The sequence below is a fragment of the Colias eurytheme genome, chromosome 5, assembly GCF_061535395.1.
Source record: "Colias eurytheme isolate Ceu_HAF_F1 chromosome 5, ilColEury1 Martin Lab GWU primary, whole genome shotgun sequence".
In the NCBI taxonomy this organism is placed as follows: Eukaryota; Metazoa; Arthropoda; class Insecta; order Lepidoptera; family Pieridae; genus Colias; species Colias eurytheme.
The window spans coordinates 6,564,290-6,590,775 of NC_142984.1; the positions used below are offsets into that span (position 1 = coordinate 6,564,290).

The window sequence follows — 26,486 nt, forward strand, 5'->3', positions numbered from 1 at the left end:
CAATTACGACTTATACAATCAACGACTGCTACCAATTAGCATTTCTTTCTTAATAATACGTATATTATATTTCTATAATTGAACATAATTTGTGATATTCTATCTACTAATTGAAGGAAAACGAAAAATCATAAAAAGTTGTCAAATATACGAAAGTTACAAGTTAAAAGTTTACTTTAAAAACACTTCACGTAGATAGACATCAATTATATAACGATACTAGCGGTCCGCCCCGGCTTCGCCCGGGGTACATATGAGAAATAGATGTTGGCCGATTCTCAGACTTACCCGATATGCACAGAAAATTTCATGAGAATCGGTCCACCCGTTTCGCAGGAGTATGCAGACTAACATTGTGACACGAGAATTTTATATATAAGATGTCGTGTTATTTTGTTTTTAAATAATTGTTTTCTTTGTTACAGATGTGACGGAAATAAAATATACCATTATAACATGACAATAAGAAACAAAACATAGAATAGACTTGCAAAAATATGTACATAAAAGCGAAGACAATAAAATTTTAATTTCCCGAAGAGTATAATGGTATTATAACGGGCGAAATGTGAGATAGAGCCGGTTGGAAATCAAATGTCTGTTGACATTATGGCTGCGGAGGTACCGAGGCGTTCGCGAGCCGTTACCATGGAAACCGGAGGGCTCCCGCTAGTTTCTACATTTGCGCTTCTTACTATTGTGGCTGGTAAGTTTTAAAGTTATTTCTTTATAACTAATTTTCTGCCTTTCTTGGTCAAAATTTTGCTTTAATTTTTTAGTTTTAGTTAATTTCAATCCTGTATACAATTTACCAGTATCGACGACGACTACGAAGGACGATTAAACGTTGCTGGTAAGCCACATGGCAACAAGTAAATATAACTTTTTATGAATACTTTTACACAATATAAAATATAACGTGTTTATTTATATTTAATTAAAAGGCTTTTTATTAGCCTGTTTAAATATTTTTAATCAATGAAGATAGCTAATAAATACTGCAGATATTCCGAAGGCCCGTTTGATTTGGCGCAGTTAGTAACTTTGGTCTAAACGAACCGTAAAAGCAAGCCTGATGAAAGGCTTAATATCCTGTCCGGTACCTCCTTACGCCTCTTTGAAAACATTAATTTTCTCTTCCTGCCACCGAATAAATTAATGTGAGTGCCACTAAATCTTCCCTCGAAAGTCACCGGCCAATGTTCATTTTCATCGTTCGCAGCATCTTTTAAAACTGCGCTTTAATTTAAAAATGACTGTAGCAATTTAATTTTCTGTCTTTAACCCTTAATTTGGCACGGATAAAAATATTCAAAATATATGAATTTGACAATTTTGTGGTTTCAGGAGTATGTCATAAAGTTCTCGAAAAATGAAAAAAAAAATCTACCATTGCCCACTGCTGGGAAAACTGGTGTCCGTCACAGCGGACACTGCCAAATTACGGAAAATAAAAACCACAGTTAATTTTATTTTTTTTACTAAAGAAAAATACAGAAATGAACATTTTAGAACTATTTGATACCGAAGTACAGTTTATTTTATATGGAAATTTAAAAAAAAAAACAATTCATGTTTATTTTGTATGAAAATTAAAAAATAAGTCTAAATTCTTCTCCTGTTAGTTGAATTGACTTGCCGGTTTTTTGAACTGAATATAAGTTTGTCTGCTCTACGAAACTAGTAAAAATATCTTGAGAAAAAAAGGTGAAAGAAACTCAAAGGTGATCATCTTCTGGCATGTCTATGTTATCATCCTCCTCACCTTCTTCTATTGTCGCTTGGTGACGGAATTGAGTTACTTTCCAATAATTGTAAGTCAGCTGAAAGTTGTTTTTTTTTTGGTCTGTGGGTGGTTTCTTAGTACTTATTTTTCGGGGTGCTAATCAAGAAGCTATTGTTGTTATAGGCGTTGCAGGCAATCTAGGAATAGCAGATAGAGATAGAACATTTTCAAAAAAAGACTCGCCCATTTTCGCACGAAAGACTCTGGTCATCAGCAGGTCTATCAGAATCTTCGGAGTGTAATTCTTCATCGTCGGATGTATCTATCGTTACGTTAGCAAGGGAATATGGTGCAGGAGAAAACAAGGGGTGGAAGAATTAGTACTTGCATCATGCAATTCAGTTTCCGAATTGGATATTTCGCTAGCATCGGAAGGTGCATGTTCATTCGGCACTAAAGCAATAATTTTACTTGCGCGGTTAGGCTGTTGGCAAAGAAAAAAAATCCAAACTCAGAACCATAACCAAACAAGCAGAAGCACCCACATTTTGGCGGTGTCCGCCGCAGCGGACATAGAAATAAAGTGGTACTTTTCTATACAATTAGCAACGTCCGCTGTGACGGACAAAACATTTTGGTTACAAATAAACACCATAAAAATGTAATAAAGTGTGTATGTTTTTGTAAATAATGATTGAAATGTTTATTATCTAATAAATAAATATATAATTCAATTCATTTTTCCACAAAAAATAAGAAAAATAGGTATAAATACCTTGAGCAAAACAGGTGGCTGCATTTTCGCAGACATTTTACGTCCCAACTGACATATGCAATGTTGTCACAATCATTACTTAATTTTTTACTATTTGTTTATGGTATAAATAAACATTTAATCGATTAGAAATCGATGAACATGAAATAAAAACTTGGCAGGATTTATTTTAAACAAGTGTCCGTCACACCGGACTATGCCAAATTAAGGGTTAAAGCGAAACTTTTTATTACTTTTGCTTAATTACGTGATGGATTAGACATGATATTAATGTGATATTAATGTCTTATAAAAATCTGTGCAAATAAATATGCTGCATACGTCTAGACATTGTAAGCGATGCTGTGGAACCGTAAAACTAACCCCTACATACATGATCGAACAAATTGTTGCGCTTTAATGACTGTCTACGCTAGCTGCAGTTTAGAAGCAATGCCGACCCAGATTCTCTCACGTTGTCGGCACGCTTACGCTGACGTTAGAACGTTGCCTTAGCAGATTCCAAGTTTAATTGAAAACACTCTAAACAACCTTTCTTTTAATTGCTTTACGCTTTTAACTCATCTCTGCAGTGGCCATGGTGGATTCCTTCATGTAAATTTCTGTAATGAATTCCATCAGTGGTCAGAATAACGAAGGACGGAGCGGTTTTCGAAACAATAAAATTAACACTTGATAAGAGCTAATCATTGCATTATCCGTATGGAAATTACGGGCGCGTGGTGAATTTAATGCAATTCTATCAGAATGTAATTATAGACGTCGATGGGCGCAAAATACTGAATAATTGGAATACGTAATCGGATGGAGCTGCTGCGAAATTCGAAATGCGTACAAATATGATTTATATTTTGTTCAAAGTTTTGATTAGGTGTAAATCAAGATTAATGGAACGAATCTGTTGATTTATAAATAGTAGAAGGATCAATAGTAGATATCAATTAATGAACAGTACCTACCACCATTCTTTATACATTTCAAATTTGGATCGTCCTTTTGAAAGCGTTCTTCTATGCGTGAATAAATTACATGACTAAAAATTGGCAGCCATTTCTTTAATTTATTTATTATTTTTACTAAATAACCACAGAATGTTTCGCAAATATTATCAAATTATATATTTCAAGTCGTAAAGTGATATCAAGATAAACGGCATCGTCGTTAAAGTTAGTGGCCGATGGGCGATGCTACAGTTATTAATTTTCATTCGGTGTGAAACTCGTTTATATGAAAAAACTTTGATGCGACATTTTTGACACGGGCCAGATTAACTGCCGCTATCGTTTAACTACGAATGAAATAAAATACAACTAGCTTTTATTTTATAAATTTATAAGAAATATAAAAAAAAATATATTTTAAATATTATCTAGTGTATTTGATATGCTTGATTGGTCATAAGTCTCAATAAATTTGCAGCATTACATGCAAAAATGTAGTGAAAGGGGAGATCGGAATGCTGTAAAAAAAACCAGTTAATTATGAATATTAATCATAAGCCTACCGACATAACGTCTTATTCAATTATTTTAAATTAAGTCAAATATTGTAGTGTAGCTTTATTTCGTTTGTTTCCATATTATCCCAACTTTTGCACTTAAAATAATATAAAATATATTCTTATCTGCTATCATTATAGCACAACATGACTAGGGCTTATCGTTCATATCTACCTTTATTTTTTTATCTTACATCTTAATATCTTAATCTAATATCTAATATATATTATAAAGGCGAAAGTTTGTAAGGATGTATGGATGTTTGTTACTCTTTCACGTAAAAACTACTGAACCGATTACAATGAAATTTAGCAAACATATAGAGGGTAACTTGGATTAACACATAGGATAGTTTTTATCCCGGAAATCCCACGGGAACGGGAACTATGCGGGTTTTCCTTTGCAAACGCGGGCGAAGCCGCGGGCGGAAATCTAGTCTTTAAATAAATCAATTTTACGTAGATTTAATTTAAGCTCATACCAACCAGCAGTCCGGAAACTCATTAACTGGCAGTGAGTTGACACAATTTTAATTTTATATTCATTTTACGATTCACTACTTCATTGAAATTATAATAATAAATTACTGTATCATTGGACAGTGACATTTACGTTGTTATCCATTCTATGTAACTTTTGAACCGATCTAGATATTATTTTTGTTTCATGTTAACATAAATTCAATGTTTTTGAACCGTGTATGAAATATAGGTTTGTAGTTTGCTCATGTTTGTGAATCTATTTTTGATTCACGAGCTATGAGATTCGTTATTTATATCTATAACATAAGCATATTTTAAAGGTTAAACTTGTTCTTCAATACCACTCTCTTAAAAATAAATATATAAACAGCACTGAAAAATATTATTTATCCAAATTAAAAAGACAGCAAATATGATATAGCAACTGGCTGGCAAATAGTTTATCATAACATATCATAACATCTACTGAGTAAATCTTAGTTCAGACAATCGGAAAGGGGACAGCTTGTCCAAGTGGAATTTGTGTCAGAGTAGCACATTGTAGGAATAACTGGCAGATAGTATATTAGCTCGGATCTAAAGTTCTATAACTCGCAAACGAGATTGTTATACAGAACACTTTTAATAGTTTGAATAAGGAGCTTGGATGGGCTTTGCTCAAGCTATTATGAAGATTGCTATAGTAGTTGTTTATATTATAAGGTATTAATTTATTTTTTTTTTGGAAAATAGATGGAGTTGTAATTACCCCCACTGTGTTTTTTCGTTTGTTACTTTTAATAATCACGTGATAATTCACTGATGTTAAAATCTTCAGTCAATTTTTCCAAACATCATATAAATGTGTCATAAAAGCAATGTGCGCATTGAAAACAATATCACATCGCTTCCATTGAAATCATTTAACTCAATTTCACATGATTTAACGTGGTAAATGATACATAGAAAGGCGGAAACCAACGCATAGTTGCATAGGGATTAATTGATGCGGGCTCAATAATGATGCCGTGATCACTACTCTGCTCGTATCCTGGTAATTTGACGGTCCCGATAAAGCGTTATTTAATCGACGTCATTTTACAACGGATCCTATTGTACACGATGCACCGATCGTGTAGACAGCCGGGCTGAAATTAATAAGCCTTTGTTTTATTTTGTCGGTATGAGCTGACTGTATTTGTGCTGTCAATAATTGCTTTCGAATTTATTGGACTGCAGTGATATCTTTAAGATAACGGATGTTGTCCGTTGTTTGTAGCGAATGGCTTATTTTCATCTATTGTTACAGTTATTGAAATTAATTTTATATCCTGCAGTTTAATAAACGACTTTTATTCAAAATCAAATCTAAATTTAAATTATATTTTTATTTCGTCTATATGAACGTGCCTTTATCTTTAACGTATGTTAAAATTAATGTCCCTCGAAATTATAACGAACATAAACGGAGTAAGCAATATATCATTCGTGATGGAACACCGCAATCAGGTCACTGCGAAGCGTAAAAAAAACATTGAATTAGAATTTTGCATTAGTCGAATTGGCCGAAAATATTCGGCTATCCGAAATTCTGCCACAAAGCCATTAATCGTTTTGATGTCACAGTATGGGACATTTAGTGTGACCCTTTTAGAGCGGTAACCTTCTCAATACTTGTCCCTAATCACTGGACGCCAAAAACCGACTGCTGGAGACCAAAACCGAATTATGAATAACGCTTGACCGCTTTCAAATGGCTGATACTAATTGCAACCAGTTCATTATGGAGGGAACTGTACTATACTGTTTACTGCGCGTGTTATGAATATGTTAGATATACGCAGATAGAAATGTAAATGAAGACTGATAATTATGTGACGTTGTTTACGCACCCGTAATAGTTATTTGCAAACCACAGCGTGTTGATGCTGATAGCTATCAATATGCGCTAATGGTGACTGCCAGTTAAGCAATATACACTTTATGAATAGAATTACAAACAAATTTAATTACCTACACCTAATAAGAGAAAAACAATCTTTGTATAAATAATAGTGCTTTATCTCCTGTCAAAGAAATTAAACACTTTAAACTATCAATAAAGTAAAGAAAAATTATTTTACATATAGCGACTTTTAATAGAAGCAACCATTGCTCTGGCATTCGTTTGATGTTGATGCATTCTAACGATAGTGTTCTTTTATGTGTACGCTAAAAACAAATGAGTTTACTGTTTTTTTTTAGTTTAGAAATATTTAAATGGTTTTCTAAAGCTTTAATTGTAAATTAGCTATAAATGTTATTTTCTAGGTTTCTCAAAAAATGTTCAACAACGGTTGTATTCATTCATTAATAGATAATTTTTATTGATGGCAACATCAGAAAAATTTGTACAAATTAATATACCCTGTTCCATTTTAATCTGTAGTTTTTCTACTTATGAAAAAAAAAAATTGCGAGTAATAAATATTTCAAAATGTAGAATTTTTTGTAATTTGATCGATTTTTTGTGTGTGATAGATTTTCTTATTTATTGGAATAATTACTGAAAAATATTTTACTTTGTACGCTATTTTAATTAATCGTTATATTCATATAAAATTCTAGAAAATTCGAGTTGGACTCTTACAATATCAAAAATGTTAACATTAATGTTAATGTAAAAAATAAATAAAATAAAAAGCCTCTCGTAGTTTAGTTTTTGTATCGTTTCGTTTCATTTACATTTAGTCCTTTTCAAATTTAGTTGGAATTTGTTCAAAGATAATTACAGTGCAATAATCCTGAAAAACGTTTTATTTTAACGATCTGCAAATATTAATTTTAATAAAAATCAACGATGTTAGCAATATGATACTTTTGTTTGCTGAATCCGAATCCCATTTCAAACGAGTCTAAAAGTCAATTCAATCTGTAACTTTTGATTCAATTTGGCTACAGTGAAAATCTGATTCGAAGGCTATTTTTGTACAGGTATTTTCAACAAATCCCGATATTATATCACCGCAAAAATAATAACGAAATGGAAATTGGTGTTTCCATCGCTTTCGTTAATCTTTAAAATAATGAGGAAGCGTAATTAAACCTCATAATTCGATAGCGCAAGCATATTGCAGTACGATCGCGTTCACAAAACAGTTACAATTGAACGCATTAATAGTGAGTTTATTGGAACGCTCTCTGATATTAAAGTGATAACTTAGGCGGTATTGCAGGTCAGCTGCAGGGACCGGGGTACGGCGAGCAGGAGCCGGAGTTTCTCGCCCCTCTCGAGAACATTACGGTTGCATTGGGCAGGGATGTGCATTTTACGTGCACTGTCAATCATCTCGGCGGGTATAAGGTAATTTGAGCTATCATGCAGTGAAACAATCCTTTTATGTCTTCTTGTAAGGTTTTATAAACTTTTCTTAATAAATATTAGAGTAAATTTAGGGGTGACTAATATCATTGTTGTTTTATCTTTTATTTTTCGGATTAGTGTACATTTGTAGTTGGCAAATATCTACAACTTTAAAATACAGAAAGTTGTTTAACGTAGAACTCTCTACGCGTTTTCAATTACGTTTTTATTTTAGACTTAAAAAAATAGTGGAGTTTACTGATACTGAGCTACAAAACGACTCATTCATTAACCAGCTCCTAAATGCTGGTTTTATTCGTGATTTTCTGATTTCCCATGGGACAATACGAAATATTTCTTTACAAATGTCTAGGTAGAATAAACCATATAGCATAAACATAGATATCGTACTTTTTTGGGACAACTGTTATTTAAAATTATCTAGCAATGTTTATATACCTATGTTAAATAGATATGCGAACAACGAAATTTTGGAACTCACAACATAATTCCAAAATGTTTTGTTTCTCTGTATTTTTTTAATCAAATAATTTGGATTAAAAAGGATATTATTTAATTTTCACTTTAGAATCAAAAAACGTAATATGTTATCTAATATCGTCTCACGAGTCACGTCTGCAAAAGTGCTAACATTATTTTATTTTTAGGTGGCATGGATAAAATCGGACACCAAAACGATTCTAGCGATACACACACACATGGTGAACATAAATCCAAGGCTGTCGGTCACACACAACGGCCATAACACTTGGAAGCTGTACATCAGCAGCGTGGAGCCCAAAGACTCCGGGACCTACATGTGCCAGATTAACACTGATCCTATGAAGAGTCAGGTAAGATAATGCCTTACAGGCTACAGTACTATGGCATATCTATACACAATAATACGTGAAAAGAAAACTTTGCTCTCCTTTTTAAGCATATTGTGCGCTATGTGGGTTACTGCATTGTTGAAGTTTATTTATATGGGGATAGTTGTTTTTCCTTTTTATAAAGGAGTGCAGAAATCGAAAATATATATGCATAAAAATTGAACATGTATAAATATAACTACAATGTTTTGTAGTTAAAATAGTCAATCTTTTTTAGTCAATATTAAACAAATAATTATTGTTGTCATTAATCCTGTTTCGGGATGAAATAGCAATTCCGCTGAATTACAACCTAATAATTATTCTATGCTCTATTTAAAGCTAAGTGTATGCAGTTCTTTAGAAACCATCCTAGCTATTCAATATAGAATTCTTAAAAGCATAGCTAGAATACTACATCAATATACTTACTATAGAGAACAGTATTTGCAGGAACTTGCCAAACGACGAAATTCGTAGAGTTTATTTTGAAAAGCGGATTACTTACATATGTTGCATATGAAACCGTCGGTATAATACGTCTGTGTAGATTACATTTTGATGGATTCTTTACGCGAATATCGACGTGAAATAACGGTTTCTAATCAAAAATTCCTTAAAGATTGATGTATAGATACATGTAAGCTGAAAGTTCGGAATTAAGTCTTGTTTACTTAAAGCTACATCATATTATACCTACCTACATTGTTACATAGAAGTTCATCAATGTTGAAGATTTATAAAAGTTGTTTACGTTATATGGTTGAATTTATACATCCTTCAAATTAATGAGATTTATATTTACATAAGGCATGCATTTTACTTTGAAACTACGATGTTGTTTATTTAATTGAGCTGGTAGAGTTTGCACTTTTTTAGTTTTGGAATTTCAGGTTTTATTTTACGAACAACGGATACAACATCCTATTCAATATGTGTTCTCTTACAATGAAGCTGAATAAATCACTTACTTTAATATACTTTAAGTTATTCTTACGTAAATTTCAGATGCTAATACTATCATCCCTTTTAGTTCGAATATTATACGTTTATATAAGCTATATTTTACATATGATTTTCTTCACGTAAAAATAAAACAGAGGCTTTTTATAGCACGTAAGTCAACTAGAAACCTCTTCTCAATTCAATTTAAGGATTGTAGATTCTATCAAAGAAGGCTTTTTATAAAATTCTTACTGTGTGCTAATGCAATTGTTCGTTGGTGAGGTAGCAGACAATTGCCAATGCCACTTTCAATGATTGTCGATTCTTTTAACATTATTTTAATAATTTAGTAGAGCTCTTTTTTAACATCTAATCAGATTTTAGATTTTTAAATTTATAGGGTTAAGATTTGTATTTAATTTAAGAGATATAAAATAGGAATAAAACTTTACTTGCATAATAGTAAATCATGTTTTCCTAAAGCACACTCAACAATATCTAAAATTTTGTTATGAAGGAAAAAATAATTTCAACTTTTCATTGAATTGATCCAGCATAATATAATGAATTTTCTCGTCTATCAGCATTGGAGTTATTATAATTAGTGCACACCTCATTGCACAGCACGAACTTCCAATAATTCTTATATTTATGAAATTCTTAGCATTCCTTTTACAATGATCGCTTAGCTCCAATATTTTATATTGAAAAAAGAGTTTTCAAATCAAATCAATCCGTTTATGGAGAAAATGCAAGCGATTTTAATATTTGCATTAAATCATCTTAAATCATTAAAGCGATCATGGCGGCAATAGCATGTCTCGCAAAACAATATTTCAATAGTTAAATGTACACTAACTTTATTTTAAGCGCTTTAAACCGGGCACTTCAACAATATTACAACAAAAAGTTCATTTTACACAAATCTCATGCTAAAATTCGAGCATCAAAAAGTTTCACTTGATGTTTTCGTGCAGAATAGTACTTTGATATAACTTTACATTTAAACGACAGCGTACATGTACAAAGAAACGTGCATTTTATACGACTTGCTATTTAGAAATTTCGAATGTAGGACAAAAACTGAATTGCGTGCCCTGAAAAATCTTTTTTTATGTTACCTCCAATATACGATAACTTTATCCGTTGGTTTGTCATTTGAAATGGAAAGCTTAATTAAATGTATGTAATAAAACTAGCTCGTTTCATTCATTTCTATTTTAAATATCATTTGAATATACGTTTATTATGGACCAATGTATTTTTCTTTTGAACGATTGCTCTAGGTTTTTGTAAGGAGAGACATTTTAACATTAATATAGAACGTTATCTTTCTAAAGTAAACGTACGTTACGTACACAATACGTAGATACACAATGGTTATCAATAATTAAGATCAGACAACACATGAATATACTTACTACGATATAATATACTTATAAATTTTTAACCGACTTCAAATAAAGGAGGAGGTTATCAATTCGGCCAGTATGTTTTTTTTTTTATGTATGTACACCGATTACTCCGAGGTTTCTGAACCGATTTACGTGATTCTTTTTTTGTTCGATGCGGGATGGTGTCGAATTGGTCCCATAAAAATTTTATTCGGATAGGCCCAGTAGTTTTTATTTTATGAGCATTTTTCTCTATATTTGTAAATGTTGCAAGTGCAAGTTTGAAGTCGGTTGTTTATAACGCAGTTATCACTTGTTAAACATTATACATATTGTATTTACAAACGTAATGTAACTGTCCTTCTATGAATACAACACAAATGCATTTTAAAAGCTTCGGTTACTTAACATAGTAATATCATATTATCTCTCTGGTCTTTATATACTTTCTATAGAATTCAGAAATGTGTTATTATATATACCTATGTATAAACAAAAACTATATCGCAGAAACCAGCTATACTATTTACTTTGCACCCATTGAAGTTAGCCAAAGTTCTTAAACTAGAACTTCGTTTACGGCGCATACAACTGTGCCGTATATTCAAGAATCTATTTCAATTTAGAATTTTTGAATATATACATTATACAATCATTTTAATATTAATCTGTTATATTTTGATGAATCGAAAGCACAATACATTTTCCGAAGTCTTAAAAAATCATTGCAAAAATTGATAAGACGAACAAAATTTACTAATACTCTTGTTTCGATATTTGTATCATACAAAACAATAACACTACAATTAAAATTTACTAGGTCAAAAATCGTTCAAATATGAAAAACGCGTGCGTATTTTTTGCGGTGAATGATTTATGACGTAATTATTTTTACATTTTCATCGAGCGTAAAAACAATTTATGTCGGTAATACAGCGCCCCAATATTATAGGCAATACAAACAAAAATTAATGAATCAGCGACGTAGAAAAGCAAAATGAGTTCACTAGCAATTACAAAGAGTGACCTTTGAAGTTATACAAGTGACCTCCGGGAGAATAGGCTTGACATTTATTAAGTTATTTACCTTTGCGGTGTAACATTGTGACAATAGCAAGGCACGGGTCTGTGGAGGAATTTCGTTGAGGAATGCAAGCATTTGCAAAGGGGCGGAATGTGACCACGACATCTTCATGCGAAACTTTCAAGCCGGTAACGTGTGCTCGTTTGCGGGAACGACGCGATTAACGTACGTGTTTTAGCATTCATTTTAATGTGGTAATTGCTATTGTACCACATTGTACTATTGGCACGCTTGCCATTTAGCCAAGTCTTGTCATTTTAAATGTCTACTTGCATTGTGGTTCTGTATATTGTTAACATATGAACCGAACCTACTGCATTTGCATAAATTTTTAGTTTTCACGAGTGAAAATAATCCTGTGATATTTTTTATCTTTTGAAGAATTACAATAATTAAATATAATACTTTTATATTATCATCCTTCATTACCCAAAAAATACCCAATAACAACGCGTAAGGCTTACATATTATATATGTTTCTTTGTACAATTACAACGTTAAATATATATTATTTGTATTGAGTAAATTTGGAGGGCCAAATTGTTCGTCTTATTCACCCGCTCCATATTTGCTTAGGTTGAGTAACAACGAGGCGTTGAAAAAGGCCTTTTTATATTTGCCCTCGCGGGATTCCAACATTTGTTAAGTGTAAAAGCAAATTTGAGAGTACCCGCACAATTACACAAGTATTTGGAGTAAAAAGATGTTGGGAAAAGCGGAAACTTGAATGTATAAATGCTATTTCCTTTTTTAAATAACTTATGTTACCGACTCCACTCGCGGAAACGCGCAGGTTTTTGTAAAAGAGAAAGAACACAATTAACATTCTTTCAGTGCAAGCGAAAATTGTTTCAAAAGTTTTTGTTTGGCCGACAAAAACAGGATACGATGTTTTAATTCATTTATTTACTTGTGAATTGTTTGTGAAGCGGAAATTGGTGCGTAGATGCGATCTTGTTTTGTGATATGCTGTGGTCAAGCTGTGATACAAGGAAAACAACATTAAAAAAGGTACTACAACTGAATTTCTTGGGAATTTCTGAGTTATGACTAATCTGATCACAAAATTCAAATTTGAAATATGCAGTTATTTGTATTTTAACAACGCATTTACTGAAATATAAACATAATTATTTTTTCAATCAATGATACATACATCACGTCACTATCCAATCAACGGGCCCAATCAAATAAATATTAACCTACTAATTGTTTTTGCGGCATTGACAGCGAACCCTGTTGACAGAGGCTGTGATAGACGATCTTTTTCCAACCCTTTTTCTCGTTTGGTACGCTCATGGCCACGCATTGTAAATATGCCAATACATCAAACTTTTTAACCAAGCTTCATGTGGATCGGCCATATTTAAATATTATTTAACCCTAACGAGACTTTGATACCGTACTTTCTTTGTGAGCCAACTGCGGGGCTTTAGATGTCACAAAGTGTTTGGGACCTTTCGGTGAATATTTACAGGAAAGTCCTAATGTATTTGTGTATCGATATCCATTACAGTTTGAAAGGAAAGATACAAGAAAGAGATAAATGACTCACGAATATTTTATAAAAAGAAAATTATGTCTATTATAAGTACGTCTAATGTCCAATTAATATTGCAAAAGTTGAATTTCCTTTTAATATTTAAAGTAGATACCTTGAATATTGTTAATTAGTTATTCTTTATTTAATTACATACATCTGTTGTAATGTAAATACTCCTATATTAAAGCCGAGCGTAGATATAGTTAAACGTTATCAGTTTTTAGAATTCCAATTAGCTCCGAACACACAAGGTATTTCCAACCAATTTTAATCGCAAATATTTTGAAGAGTCAACTCAAATAGAAGCAACTTATTGCAAATCGATACGCAAATTTAAATGTATCGGACTGTAACGATGTGGAGTAAGTAAGTAAGTGTAAGTAGTTACTTAGATGTATAAGGGTAGATACCTACACGCGGTGCGTCTCTATATAATATAAGGGTTTATTTAAATAAGCCTTTAGCCGGCTGTTAGCGATGAAGGGTATTTTCAATATGGGTAATTTCGCCTGAAACACAAATACTTTAGAAGCTTTATTGCATACTCGAGGATTAACTGGGTATGAGCGTTGAAAAACGAGAGCTAGCTTCGGTTGCGTATAAAACTCATGGCATTTTATCTTAATTACTTCTAAATCTTTGTGCGAGAAAATCTCTACCCTTATGTTGTCCATCGTCGCGTAACTTTATGTGAGGATTACTTTTATGACCAGGATTAAGGTCCGTTTGCGAATGTTTACGGCCGAAATCGGAGCCCATCTGTACGATAGATGCTCGATTTAATATCACTAAGACTTATTTTATTTCCCGCGGGTAAGTGCCTTTTAATAAAACAAATAAATCGTGTTTAGGACTGTATTGCCTAAACGTGTTCGACGGAAAACGATTACGTATCAACTTGTACACTTTCCAATTCAAAACGTGTAGAAAACTTTATTATTTTATGCTATAATTTGGTTGTAAGGTTCTTATTGTCGTGTTCAATAAAATATGTGAAGACCTATTTTCTAAAGGAAGTGAGCGATGAAGATAGAATACCGATCACGTAGCTTACTCTACAAGTTATTGCTCGTACTTGGAAGAATTTTTCAAATAAATATGTATCTTATAAAATTAAGTCTTTGCTTATAGTGTTAAGTTAGTGCAGTTCTACTATTGTGAAATATTAATTAATTATTTACATAATATTATTATTTTGATAAGTGTAAGTCTATGTTTGAAATTAAGTCAGACATTATAATTTATCCATTAGTAAAAGAGGAATTTAGCATAATATACAAAATATAATGCCTAAATAAATTCATTAGCACAGTCTAAAAGGCACCTTCCCAACGTGAGAAAGGCATGCCTTAATTCCTGGCACTATAAACACATTCTTTGACACATAGTTGTCTCGTGATGTAATATTAACGTCGGACGAAACTCTCAAGCTAAGGAACCCAAAGAATTTGCCCGAATAGTCGATGGAATTCGCCTTACATTGGCCTCGTTTATGATATAATTTGGCATTAATATAATAATAAAGCTCGACAAAGCAGCTAGCTGCTTGGAATTCTAACGTTGCTAAATCGCGGGAAGGCTTAAGGTTTATACAAGATTTACGATATAAGTTCCGAGCTTGTATCGCGAATTAATTATATCTATTTGTGATATACTGAGGATATATTATATTATTATTTAGCCGTTCTTGTTATGAGCTATAAATTATTGGCTGTTGAGACACAATTACGTACCTTTATACGTTGTTACCTATTGGTTGTATCTAGTATAAAGAATATTCGCCTGAATGATAAATAATCAAAATAATATCTATAATTCATAACTTTTTACCTTTACATTTGTACCTACACAGGCTTTTGTTAACGGGGACAGGTGCGTTTTAAGAAAAGTATTTGCTTTTTCATAAGACGGCTTCACGCCCCAAAATGCCGTAAACCTTCAGATTTTTATATTGTGTGCAAAACACTTTTATATGTTTCGATTTAATGTAAAGAGTATTCGAAATAAGATCAAGCAGATTTATATTCGTAATAAATTTTTCTTAACGTGTTTTATTACGTGCTACGCTATTCTCACAGGGGTATGATATATAAGAAAAATCTCGAATATTGGAATAATTTTACGAACGTCTATTTCAGTATTAGATTTTATTATATTATATTACTAGCGGTCCGCCCCGGCTTCGCCCGTGGTACATATTTACGTTTTCTCTACATAAAAACCATCCTCGTACTTCAAGGAATATAATAGAAAAGAATTATCGAAATCGGTTCAGCCGTTCACACGTGATGCCATGACAACGCGAAACGGGTGCAGACCCGCCGCCTTTTTATAGCTCCCGCCGCGAAGCGCGTCGAACGCGGCAACTGATACACAAAAATAATCCTTATGGCTGCATGATTCTGTATTCACGCGCGATGACTTATAACGTATTTCATGTATAACTTTGGTGTTTCTACACCGATTTACATGATTCTTTTACTATAACCTGCCCAGGAGTATGAAGAATAATTGTGCCAAATTTGGTTAAAATCCGTCGTGTAGTTTTTGTTTCTATAACGAATATACAGACAGACAGACAGACAGACAGACAGACAGACAAAAATTTTACTGATTGCATTTTTGGCATCAGTAGCGATCCCTTATCACCCCTTCATAGTTTTTTTTTAAATATATTTCATGTACAGAATTGGCCTCTCTACAGATTTATTATAATTATAGATTATAGATTAGTTTTCTGATCGCGGCTTCTCCCACATGGTCAAAGAAAACTCGCAAAGATCGCAACGCATTGACAGACAAGAGTTTCTTTCGCATTTATAATATTAGTAGGGATTACTACTAATCACAAATGGTTTCAGTTGATCCTTTATTTAATACAATAAATCATTGATTCAATTTATATCTTCTATTAAAAATTTTCACGTGAAATGTAAACGAAATACATTTAAATAAAATTCTATAAAGTAAGATATCAGAAGGACGAGTCCGGTTAGCTCCAACTGAATGTAGAACGTTTTTGCTTTTAAACAAGTTAAGCTCTACAAAGTCTAAAATGATCCATAGCCCGTAGCACTAACGGCATAGAATGTTCAAAGTATGTTTCGTTTTAGTTAAGCTTGAGTGATGAGTTAAAAATATCTCTCTACACGTCCGACTTGCTTCTCCCTCATGTCATTGCGTACGTAGCGAGAAATGTTTTACGAGTAGAAATAAATGACTCACTTACCTGTTGATGCCTATTCAGAGTATATTCAGAGTACCGTAACTCAAGGGAACGTGACACCACATATTATCATTTATCGGTTATCATAGCTTTTTGTAGATTTATGTCGCTGTTAGATAAAAATCAAAAGTTATATATCGTGATAAGTGTTAAAATAACACGTAGTTCCGTTGTTAAAAATTCAACAATAAAGAAGCAATTCCGTTCCCACATAATTACCGCGTCCATGGTTGCGAAATAGGTACCTAATGTATGAAAAATATGGTGCTTACAATAATTTAATAGCAATAATATGAAAAATAATTAATTCTTACCCAATATAGCAAACTGTACTTTTGCTAAAATCCTTTGTTCAGTTGAAAATTTAGTACTTGCGTTTGTTAGCGATTTGTTATCGACTTATTCCACACAGAACCCCGGCCATAAAGATTTGAATAATAGCATAAGTTTTACTTTAATGAATCGGTTCTTGATACATAAACTGTTGAGTTACTTTGTGTATTTTATTTTATTGTGTTTAAGCGAACATTGTCACATCGCGATTCAGTCGCAGTCTGCACTACGAATTTCCATAATTCATGCGATGCAAGCTGTCTGCAGACGTAAAAACTGGCAAAAAGAGACTTGGATTTTAATATTAGTGTTCTTTATAAACTTTATTATGAAATCTTTTTACTCCGTTATTCATTAGTATTGACCTACATGCTTTGAATTTTACAGCGTGTGGTCGCCAGCTATAAATTGTTTGAAATGACCGCAATGGTTAAATTGAATCTAGGGTACCATTAAAATTACTACGTCAGAGAATTGTTAGATAGTTTTTATATATATATTATAACAGAACAGTTGAGTACCTACAAAAATTCATCATAATTTTTATAAGATATATTTTATACCTTACTTTCCTACCATTCCAGCTGTAATTAGTTATTTAAACGAAATATTTCTAATTAAACATCATTCAAAATGTAAAGAATTCCTCAATAAAATCTTATTTAACATTCCACAACAGAACATTATGTTACAGTTTTATTGCTTTAACTTCAACAGCAAGACATGTTGAATAATAAAATAAACTAAATTTTTGAATTTTGTTTACGAAGAGTCTTCGCTTTCTTATTTAACATAACTTATAGTTGAATTTATATTTTTGGTTTTATGGCATTCAAATGCTTTATAAATATAAATTTATAAAGAATAGAAAAAATTCGATCACGAGGCGGGACTCGAACCCGCATCCTTCGCGCCATTCCGGGGCGGATGCCTCACCAACTCAGCCACTCGTGACCCGCCCGAGTGATCGAATTTATTCTATTCTTTCAGTTTTATGTGTCTGAAGGGACACACCGCGCGCCATCTATTGAGATGATTAACAACCATTTCAACCAATATGAAGCACTTTTCAGTGAATACAATATTGTAACGATGGAACACGACCTTTTTTTGTTGAATTTATATTTTTGGTTTTATGGCATTCAAATGCTTTATAAATATAAATTTATAAAGAATAGAAAAAATTCGATCACGAGGCGGGACTCGAACCCGCATCCTTCGCGCCATTCCGGGGCGGATGCCTCACCAACTCAGCCACTCGTGACCCGCCCGAGTGATCGAATTTATTCTATTCTTTCAGTTTTATGTGTCTGAAGGGACATAATAAATTAATATTTATAAAGCATTTGAATGCCATAAAACCAAAAATATAAATTCAACAAAAAAAGGTCGTGTTCCATCGTTACAATATTGTATTCACTGAAAAGTGCTTCATATTGGTTGAAATGGTTGTTAATCATCTCAATAGATGGCGCGCGGTGTGTCCCTTCAGACACATAAAACTGAAAGAATAGAATAAATTCGATCACTCGGGCGGGTCACGAGTGGCTGAGTTGGTGAGGCATCCGCCCCGGAATGGCGCGAAGGATGCGGGTTCGAGTCCCGCCTCGTGATCGAATTTTTTCTATTCTTTATAAATTTATATTTATAAAGCATTTGAATGCCATAAAACCAAAAATATAAATTCAACAAAAAAAGGTCGTGTTCCATCGTTACAATATTGTATTCACTGAAAAGTGCTTCATATTGGTTGAAATGGTTGTTAATCATCTCAATAGATGGCGCGCGGTGTGTCCCTTCAGACACATAAAACTGAAAGAATAGAATAAATTCGATCACTCGGGCGGGTCACGAGTGGCTGAGTTGGTGAGGCATCCGCCCCGGAATGGCGCGAAGGATGCGGGTTCGAGTCCCGCCTCGTGATCGAATTTTTTCTATTCTTTATAAATTTATAACTTATAGTTGTACAAAATATCATTTTGGTATTGTAAACATTTTTTTAGAAAACATATATATATATATATCTATCTAAAATAAAAAATGATTTCATTGCAAGCAGTAAAGAATCTTGTTTAATTGGAATTTCGGATAGCCAATAAATTAATTAACATAAAAGTTGAACAAGAAAGTCAAAGGAAAAATAAAACACCGCCTTGATTAAACTTTAACTTGAATTTTTCGTTGCATCAGTTCAATGCTCATAACTACATATATGTTAAAAGAATGCGTCGGTAAAAGGAATAGAGAGTATAATTAAAATTTCGTGAAGCTGCGAAATTTAGTATGGAAACACAAAGTTGAACGGAGTTAGGTATGAAATGTCGCTAAAATTATAACTTGTGCATATTTGGAGAGGGAATGTGACCCATTGAATGGGGCCCGGGCTCGCTGCGCTACGCTCGCGAGGAATTTTATCAAAGCACGGCCAGTTACGTGTATTCTGTGATTTTCTACGAAAAATAGTCAAAGGAGATGTTTGCATTGTAGCCGTTTACAAGTTGAGACGGTTAACAAACTTTAAAATACGACAGGATACACTACTCTTGTTAAATATTTTATGTTGCACGTTTCATCAAATAAAAATGTACAATTATTAAAAGAAAAACCTGCAATTATTGTTCGTTAATCTATCCATGAACAGAGGATATACAAGTGAAATTTTTAAATAGTTTTTTCTCAATAAGGTCATAATAAAATTTCTACCTGGACATGTAATGTCTAGAAAATATTCCAACAAGTCGAAGGAATTTTGTCAGTCTTGCTCACGCGTGCCTTCACATTTGGGCCATATTTCATTCACAGACTCCTCTATGCATTGGAATGCATGTTACTTATTCTTCTACACAATATAACCTATTGGAACTTTGATATAATTTCAAATGCTTTGAATAATTTAAGAAGTTATTGAATGAAAAAATAATCTTTCTAGTAATAAAAGAATACAAAAAACGTTTCATATATTTTTATCAGAGACTCTTTGATTATATTTGCAAAACAAAGCAAAATATAATTATAACTTAAATGGATTCGAAGATTATTAGATTCAGACTCATCCATGGCAATATCAATGGAGTTCAGTGGAAATCGATTGACGTTATAGTAATTGAAAAATAAGTGTTTTATAGCTGCTATTTATTCTCTATCCTCCTCGTTTCATCACTGCTAAATTTTGATACTAACAATTTATATTGTTAATACCATGTCCGGCAAAATAAATAATGATAGTTAGGCACTTTATACGATACATTATGTATCAGTTTGAACTATAGTTTCGAACAGACAAATTGTATTTGAAATTGTATTATACAGGATCAATTTATTATGTAAGCTGTTTACTCTCAGTCAAGCATTCCTATTTACAGTCAATTAAAATTCGGGAGGACTTTTTCTTAGTTCAAGTTTTTCCGATGTATTGATATGTGATGTTTTTAAAGCATGTTAATTTAAATTCTTTAAATAGTTAAAAATATATTTATCTCTTTGAGATATAGAGCTACAATCTACTACTAGGGCTGGTTAAAATCAAATGAAACTCTCTGAGATTTGCTGCCTCAGAGTGGTTTAATGTGATCCGTATCATTTCACGCGCGAGCGGCACGAGCTAATGTAACCAACTGATCTTTGATCGTGTTTCTCTTCCCTATTTACTGGAGCGGCTTGCTTATATTTATTTTCTTTTACGTTCTTTGAGCGCTGACGGAAAACTTAATTTGTCGAGTCAATAAATGGGCTATTGATGAAGCTTTTTATTAAACCAGTGGGCAGTTCCTTTCATGTATTAAGTTCATCTTATACTAACATATTATCGTGTGCTTCTTTGTGTTTAATATTAAGCATATACCTAGATCGGATATAATAATGCCAGTTTATTGGATCATCTCGAGTTATAACATAATATTTTACTTTATTCTTTGAACTAGGATCTAAGCTAGCGGAAGGTGGATCATTTTCTTACACTTTAACATGAATTTTGTCCTTGTTTTTAAATTGAGTAGATAGTAGCTGATTATTAACTGATTACTAAATAGTTATGGTGGTAGGAAGTACGTATAAATGACAAGGCTTAAATAATTATACGTTCAAAAATTTCCAGCTAATTTTAAGGAAGCAAAACAAATGAACTATATCAAACTAATAATGGAAATGTTATGATGGAATAAGGAGCTTCTCAGAAAGCAGTGTTAAGCGCTGAGTTAGCCAGTTCCCGCGGGAACGTACGGTAATTACTGATTTCCTTTTGTTTTCAACTAAACTCTATTCATTCCGAAACTTCGACAAGTATTAAGAGAAATATTGATTTACTTTGTATTGGATTTAATGGACTGCGCATTGTTCAAATATTAATGCAGCTTGCATTGCTTTGCATTATTTGAATGCCAAAAATGGAAAATTAAGCGAATACAATCGATGTCACACGTGATATTCATTCGGTGTTGAATATAGGTTTTCACTATAAATCATTATGCTGTTTACTATATTTAACGCTGCTACATTTCACTATATTGCAATGTACATAGTAATAATTGAGTAATCTGTGATAATATTCTATCATGATATCATTTTGATGCCTAAACAAGGTATTTTAAATTGTTTGAAAAATATCGTTTTTTCACCCGCTGTGAACAGCACGATCACGGGAAATGTTATATAAGATCTATATTACTTAGAGTATGATTATTCTCAAAATATTTCTTGAATATTCTCTTATAAATAAATTGTCTTCTAAAACAAACAGTTTACAAAATGTGATTTTAATATACCGATTTAATAAAACCAATTTTCCTCCAAATAAAACAACATTTATACGATTAAGCGTAGAATATGTGTAGGATAAATCTTCCCTTCAAGTACAAAGCATTGACAAAACGGAATGGCTGTATCAATCTTTGTCAATGTCGTCTGCCGAATAACGGCATTTACCGCCACATACGTTGTATAGAAAACAGTAAACACTTAGATTCATCAACCTCAGCTACATATTGTTTACGCTAAGGGACAAATTCATAAATCATAGCTATTTTATAATGATTAAAAATATAGTGGCTCATTTATTATAGTACTTAATTAAAAAAAGAGCGTGGGTACCGAGCACACGTGTCAGAAGTGAAACTTCTTTGGTAATATACAAAAATCGTCGCCTTACTCCATGACGAGACGGTAATAACCATGACGCGACCTTGAAATTTTACTCTCAACGCGCCTAAAGGAGTTTCACTTCAAAAAAAGTAAAATTGTGGCTAACACACGATATTTTAGTGTATGTATTTTATCATACGTATATATTACACACAACATGTATTTAAATATTTTATTTCATATTTATATTCGTATTTAATTATAACACTAAACATTCATTACACAAAACACAAAAAATACAGACATGCATTACACTCATACAAAATAATTATAATATTTATAATTTTATGACGGAGTCGCGGTATTCGCGTAGTATGCGTGCCGCGACGAAATTATCACGGTCCCAGCGGGTAGATCGGAATATTTCTTCAAGTTTCTACATAATTGTAAAATTAACAGTTCGATCTTAGTTACCGAATGCGCATCTAGTCAGTGTCTTTTTGTTCTTATATTTTCATGCCCAAAGTGTTGCTTGTATCTGATAATTGTCTCTCTCCTTCTGTGTGGAGATAATAAACGTTAAAACTGTGAGTGTGTGGTTATTTGTGCATCACCCAAAGGTACTGTACCTAGTGTAATTAATATCTATTATCACGCACCCCACAAATTGGTGACCCCTCTGAACACTATATATATAAAAACTATGTCCAGTGCAAGTGATTCCGAAGACGCTGATCGAGTTAATACTCAACCGCGAAGGTGCGTCAAAATGGCGGAACGACCGCCGCACGTGTCGCCCGCCCAGCAACCATCCGTTAATTTACGGATCCCACCTTTCTGGCCTGAAAAACCTGCAATATGGTTTGCACAAGTCGAAGGACAATTTGCTATTATGAACATAACTGACAATACTACCAAATTTTATCACATATTGGCCACATTAGATCGACAGTATGCGGCCGAGGTCGAAGACATTCTTACCGGCCCCGCTGATTATATTAAATTAAAATCGGAATTAATAAAAAGATTATCCGTGTCTAGAGATAATAAAGTGAAACAGCTGTTGATGCACGAGCAGCTGGGATTACGCAAGCCGTCACAATTCCTGCGGCATTTGCAGCATCTAGCTGGTCCCGAAATTCCAGAAGATTTCTTAAAGACAATCTGGACCAGCCGATTACCTGCTGGATTGCAGCCGATCGTTGCGTCACAACCTACGCTGTCCCTGGACGCCCTGGCTGAGCTGGCTGACCGCGTGTACGAGATCGCGGCTCCCACTACTCATGTTGCAGCGACTTCTTCATCGTCATCTTCGGCAATGGACGACTTGGCACGCCAGGTGGTGGAGCTGACGCGCCAGGCGAGCGCGCTATCCACCCAAGTAAGCAGTTCCCGACCCGGTCCCCGTGTGCGCAGAGATCCCTCTCCCCATCGTCGTCAACGGTCTTCTTCTCGACGGTCCCACTCTAATTACCGGCGTTACCCTATCTGCTGGTATCATAATAAACATGGCACAAAGGCTAACAGATGCATTAAGCCATGCGACTTCAAGGCATCGCACGACACGAAACGCGTACGACACTCAGTGATGGCGACTAACGCCTGCCCCATTTCCCCCGGTCGTCTTTTCATAACAGACCCCACTCTTAATGTTGAATATCTAATAGATACCGGTAGTGATATTTGTGTTTTCCCTATAAGTGCTGTGTCTGAAAAACGATGTAAAACTAATTACCAACTGTGTGCTGCCAATGGTTCCGTCATCGATACTTACGGTTACATTCAATTAAACCTCAACTTAGGCTTACGTCGCGTTTTTCCATGGCGTTTTGTTGTAGCTGACGTCACCAAAGCCATTATTGGTGTAGATTTCCTTTCACACTACCAAATTATTGTTGACGTAAGTAAAAAACAATTGATCGATGGCTTAACCAATGTCAGCAGCTCAGCAATAAATTGTAATTCAATTAATTGTAATATTTCTAGTGTTAAGGTTGTAACTTGTGGTGATAGTAATTATCATAAAATTTTAGCGCAATACCCGGAACTAACACGCCCCGCTGGTACTCCAGGTATTGTCAAACACAACACTACACACCACATTCGCACAACTCCTGGCCCTCCTGTTTCCTGTTCCCCTAGACGCTTGGCTCCCGACAAACTTAAAATTGCAAAGCAGGAATTCGAGGCTATGATAGCAAACGGAACAGCCCGCCCATCTGACAGCCCGTGGTCGTCTTCGCTTCACCTCGCTTCGAAAAAGGACAATGGATGGCGTCCATGCGGTGACTACAGACTTCTCAACGCAAGAACGATACCAGATAAGTATCCAATCAGGCACATACAGGACTTTTCACACTGTCTGTCTGGTTGTACTATCTTCTCTGTCATCGATTTAGTTAAGGCCTACAACCAGATTCCTGTTTTTGAAGGTGATATCCCGAAGACAGCGATTACCACACCCTTCGGTTTGTACGAATTTCCATTTATGACCTTCGGACTTCGCAACGCAGGTCAAACTTTTCAGAGATTCGTCGATGAATTGACGCGAGGCCTAGATTTCTGTTATCCGTATCTGGATGACTTCCTGATATTCAGCAGATCAGCACAAGAGCACGAAGACCACCTGCGCCAACTCTTCACCCGTATGAGAGATTATGGTGTTCTTATTAACACAGCCAAGTGTGTCTTCGGCGCTCCTAAGGTAACATTTCTAGGCTACGAAATCTCTGAAAAGGGAACCAAACCTTTGGACAGCAAGGTGCAAGCCATCGCCGATTTTCCTGTCCCAAGAACTGTTCGAGAGCTTCGAAGATTCCTGGGCATGGTTAATTTTTATCGACGTTTCTTGCCCAATGCTGCCCAAATTCAAGCACCTTTAAACGCCTTGCTTGTAGGTTCCGTCAAAGGTTCTCATCCCGTGGTCATAGAAGGGAATTCGCTGCAGTCATTCCAAGACTGCAAGAAAAGCCTTTGCGAAGCAGCCCTGCTCGCTCATCCTGCCAGTGAAGCTAAATTAGGACTCGTCACTGACGCTTCAGATACAGCGATAGGTGGAGTCCTACAACAGCTTAAGGATGATGATTGGCAGCCGCTCGCATTCTTCTCGCGCAAGTTGAGCCCGTCACAGGTGAAGTATTCTCCATACGATCGAGAGCTCCTTGCCATCTACGAGAGCATACGGTACTTCCGACACATGCTGGAGGCTAATCATTTTACGATCTATACTGACCACAAGCCGTTATGTTACGCTTTCCACGAGAGGAAAAGTAACTGCACGCCGCGTCAGTATAGACACCTCGACTACATCTCACAGTTCACAACCGACATACAGCACATATCCGGTGCAAACAATGTCGTCGCCGATACTTTATCGCGCGTATGTGAACTGCAGAGACCTGTCGACTTAGAAGAGATGGCAAGGTTGCAAGCTACAGATCCTGAGCTCACTGCGCATCTCACAGGTGAATCATCTCTTCGCCTTAAAAAGATGAATTTACCTGGAAGTCGTATTCCATTGTACTGTGACGTCAGTACACCGACTCCCAGACCTTTCGTCCCTACACAACTGCGTCAGCAGGTTTTCAATTGTCTGCACTCATTGAGTCACCCAGGCGCAAATACATCAGCCAAGCTCGTTGCACAGAGGTTTGTCTGGCCGTTAATGCGGAAGGACTGCCGCGAATGGTCTAAGGCATGTTTGACCTGTCAGCGCTCGAAGGTAAACAGGCATGTCGCGTCACCTATTGGTACGCTCGCTTTACCTTCAGCGCGATTCAAACATGTCCATATAGACCTAATCGGCCCTTTACCACCTTGCGGTGATTATCGGTATTGCTTAACAGCCGTCGATCGCTTCACGCGATGGCCGGAAGCTGTACCACTTACCGATATCACCGCAGAAACTGTCGCGAAAGCTTTTGTGTCCTGCTGGGTAGCCCGTTATGGTTGTCCAACCGACGTCGTTACCGACCGCGGTGCACAATTTCAATCGGCCCTATTCCAGCAGCTCGCTAAGTCTATCGGTTTCGATCACCGTAAGACAACCGCATATCACCCGCAGTGCAACGGCTTGGTGGAGCGCTTCCACAGACAATTGAAAGCTGCAATTACCTGTCACGCTGACGCAAATTGGGTAGAAACACTACCTCTCGTGCTTCTCGGCATAAGAAGTGCTGTGAAAGAGGATCTGCACTCCTCCTCAGCTGA

The 26,486-nt window shown here is 34.6% G+C and overlaps 1 protein-coding gene across 1 annotated transcript in view; it reads left to right on the forward strand.

The window, feature by feature from the left end:
- Window positions 1-502: 502 nt before the first annotated feature.
- Window positions 503-26,486, forward strand: part of LOC149908504 (lachesin-like) — a 37,287-nt gene continuing 11,303 nt past the window's right edge. The window contains exons 1-3 of the mRNA XM_090102294.1: window positions 503-706; window positions 7,677-7,804; window positions 8,473-8,658. Of these exons, the coding sequence (XP_089958420.1) occupies window positions 595-706; window positions 7,677-7,804; window positions 8,473-8,658 (426 nt within the window). The 5' untranslated portion in view covers window positions 503-594. The remainder of the gene's footprint in view (window positions 707-7,676; window positions 7,805-8,472; window positions 8,659-26,486) is intronic.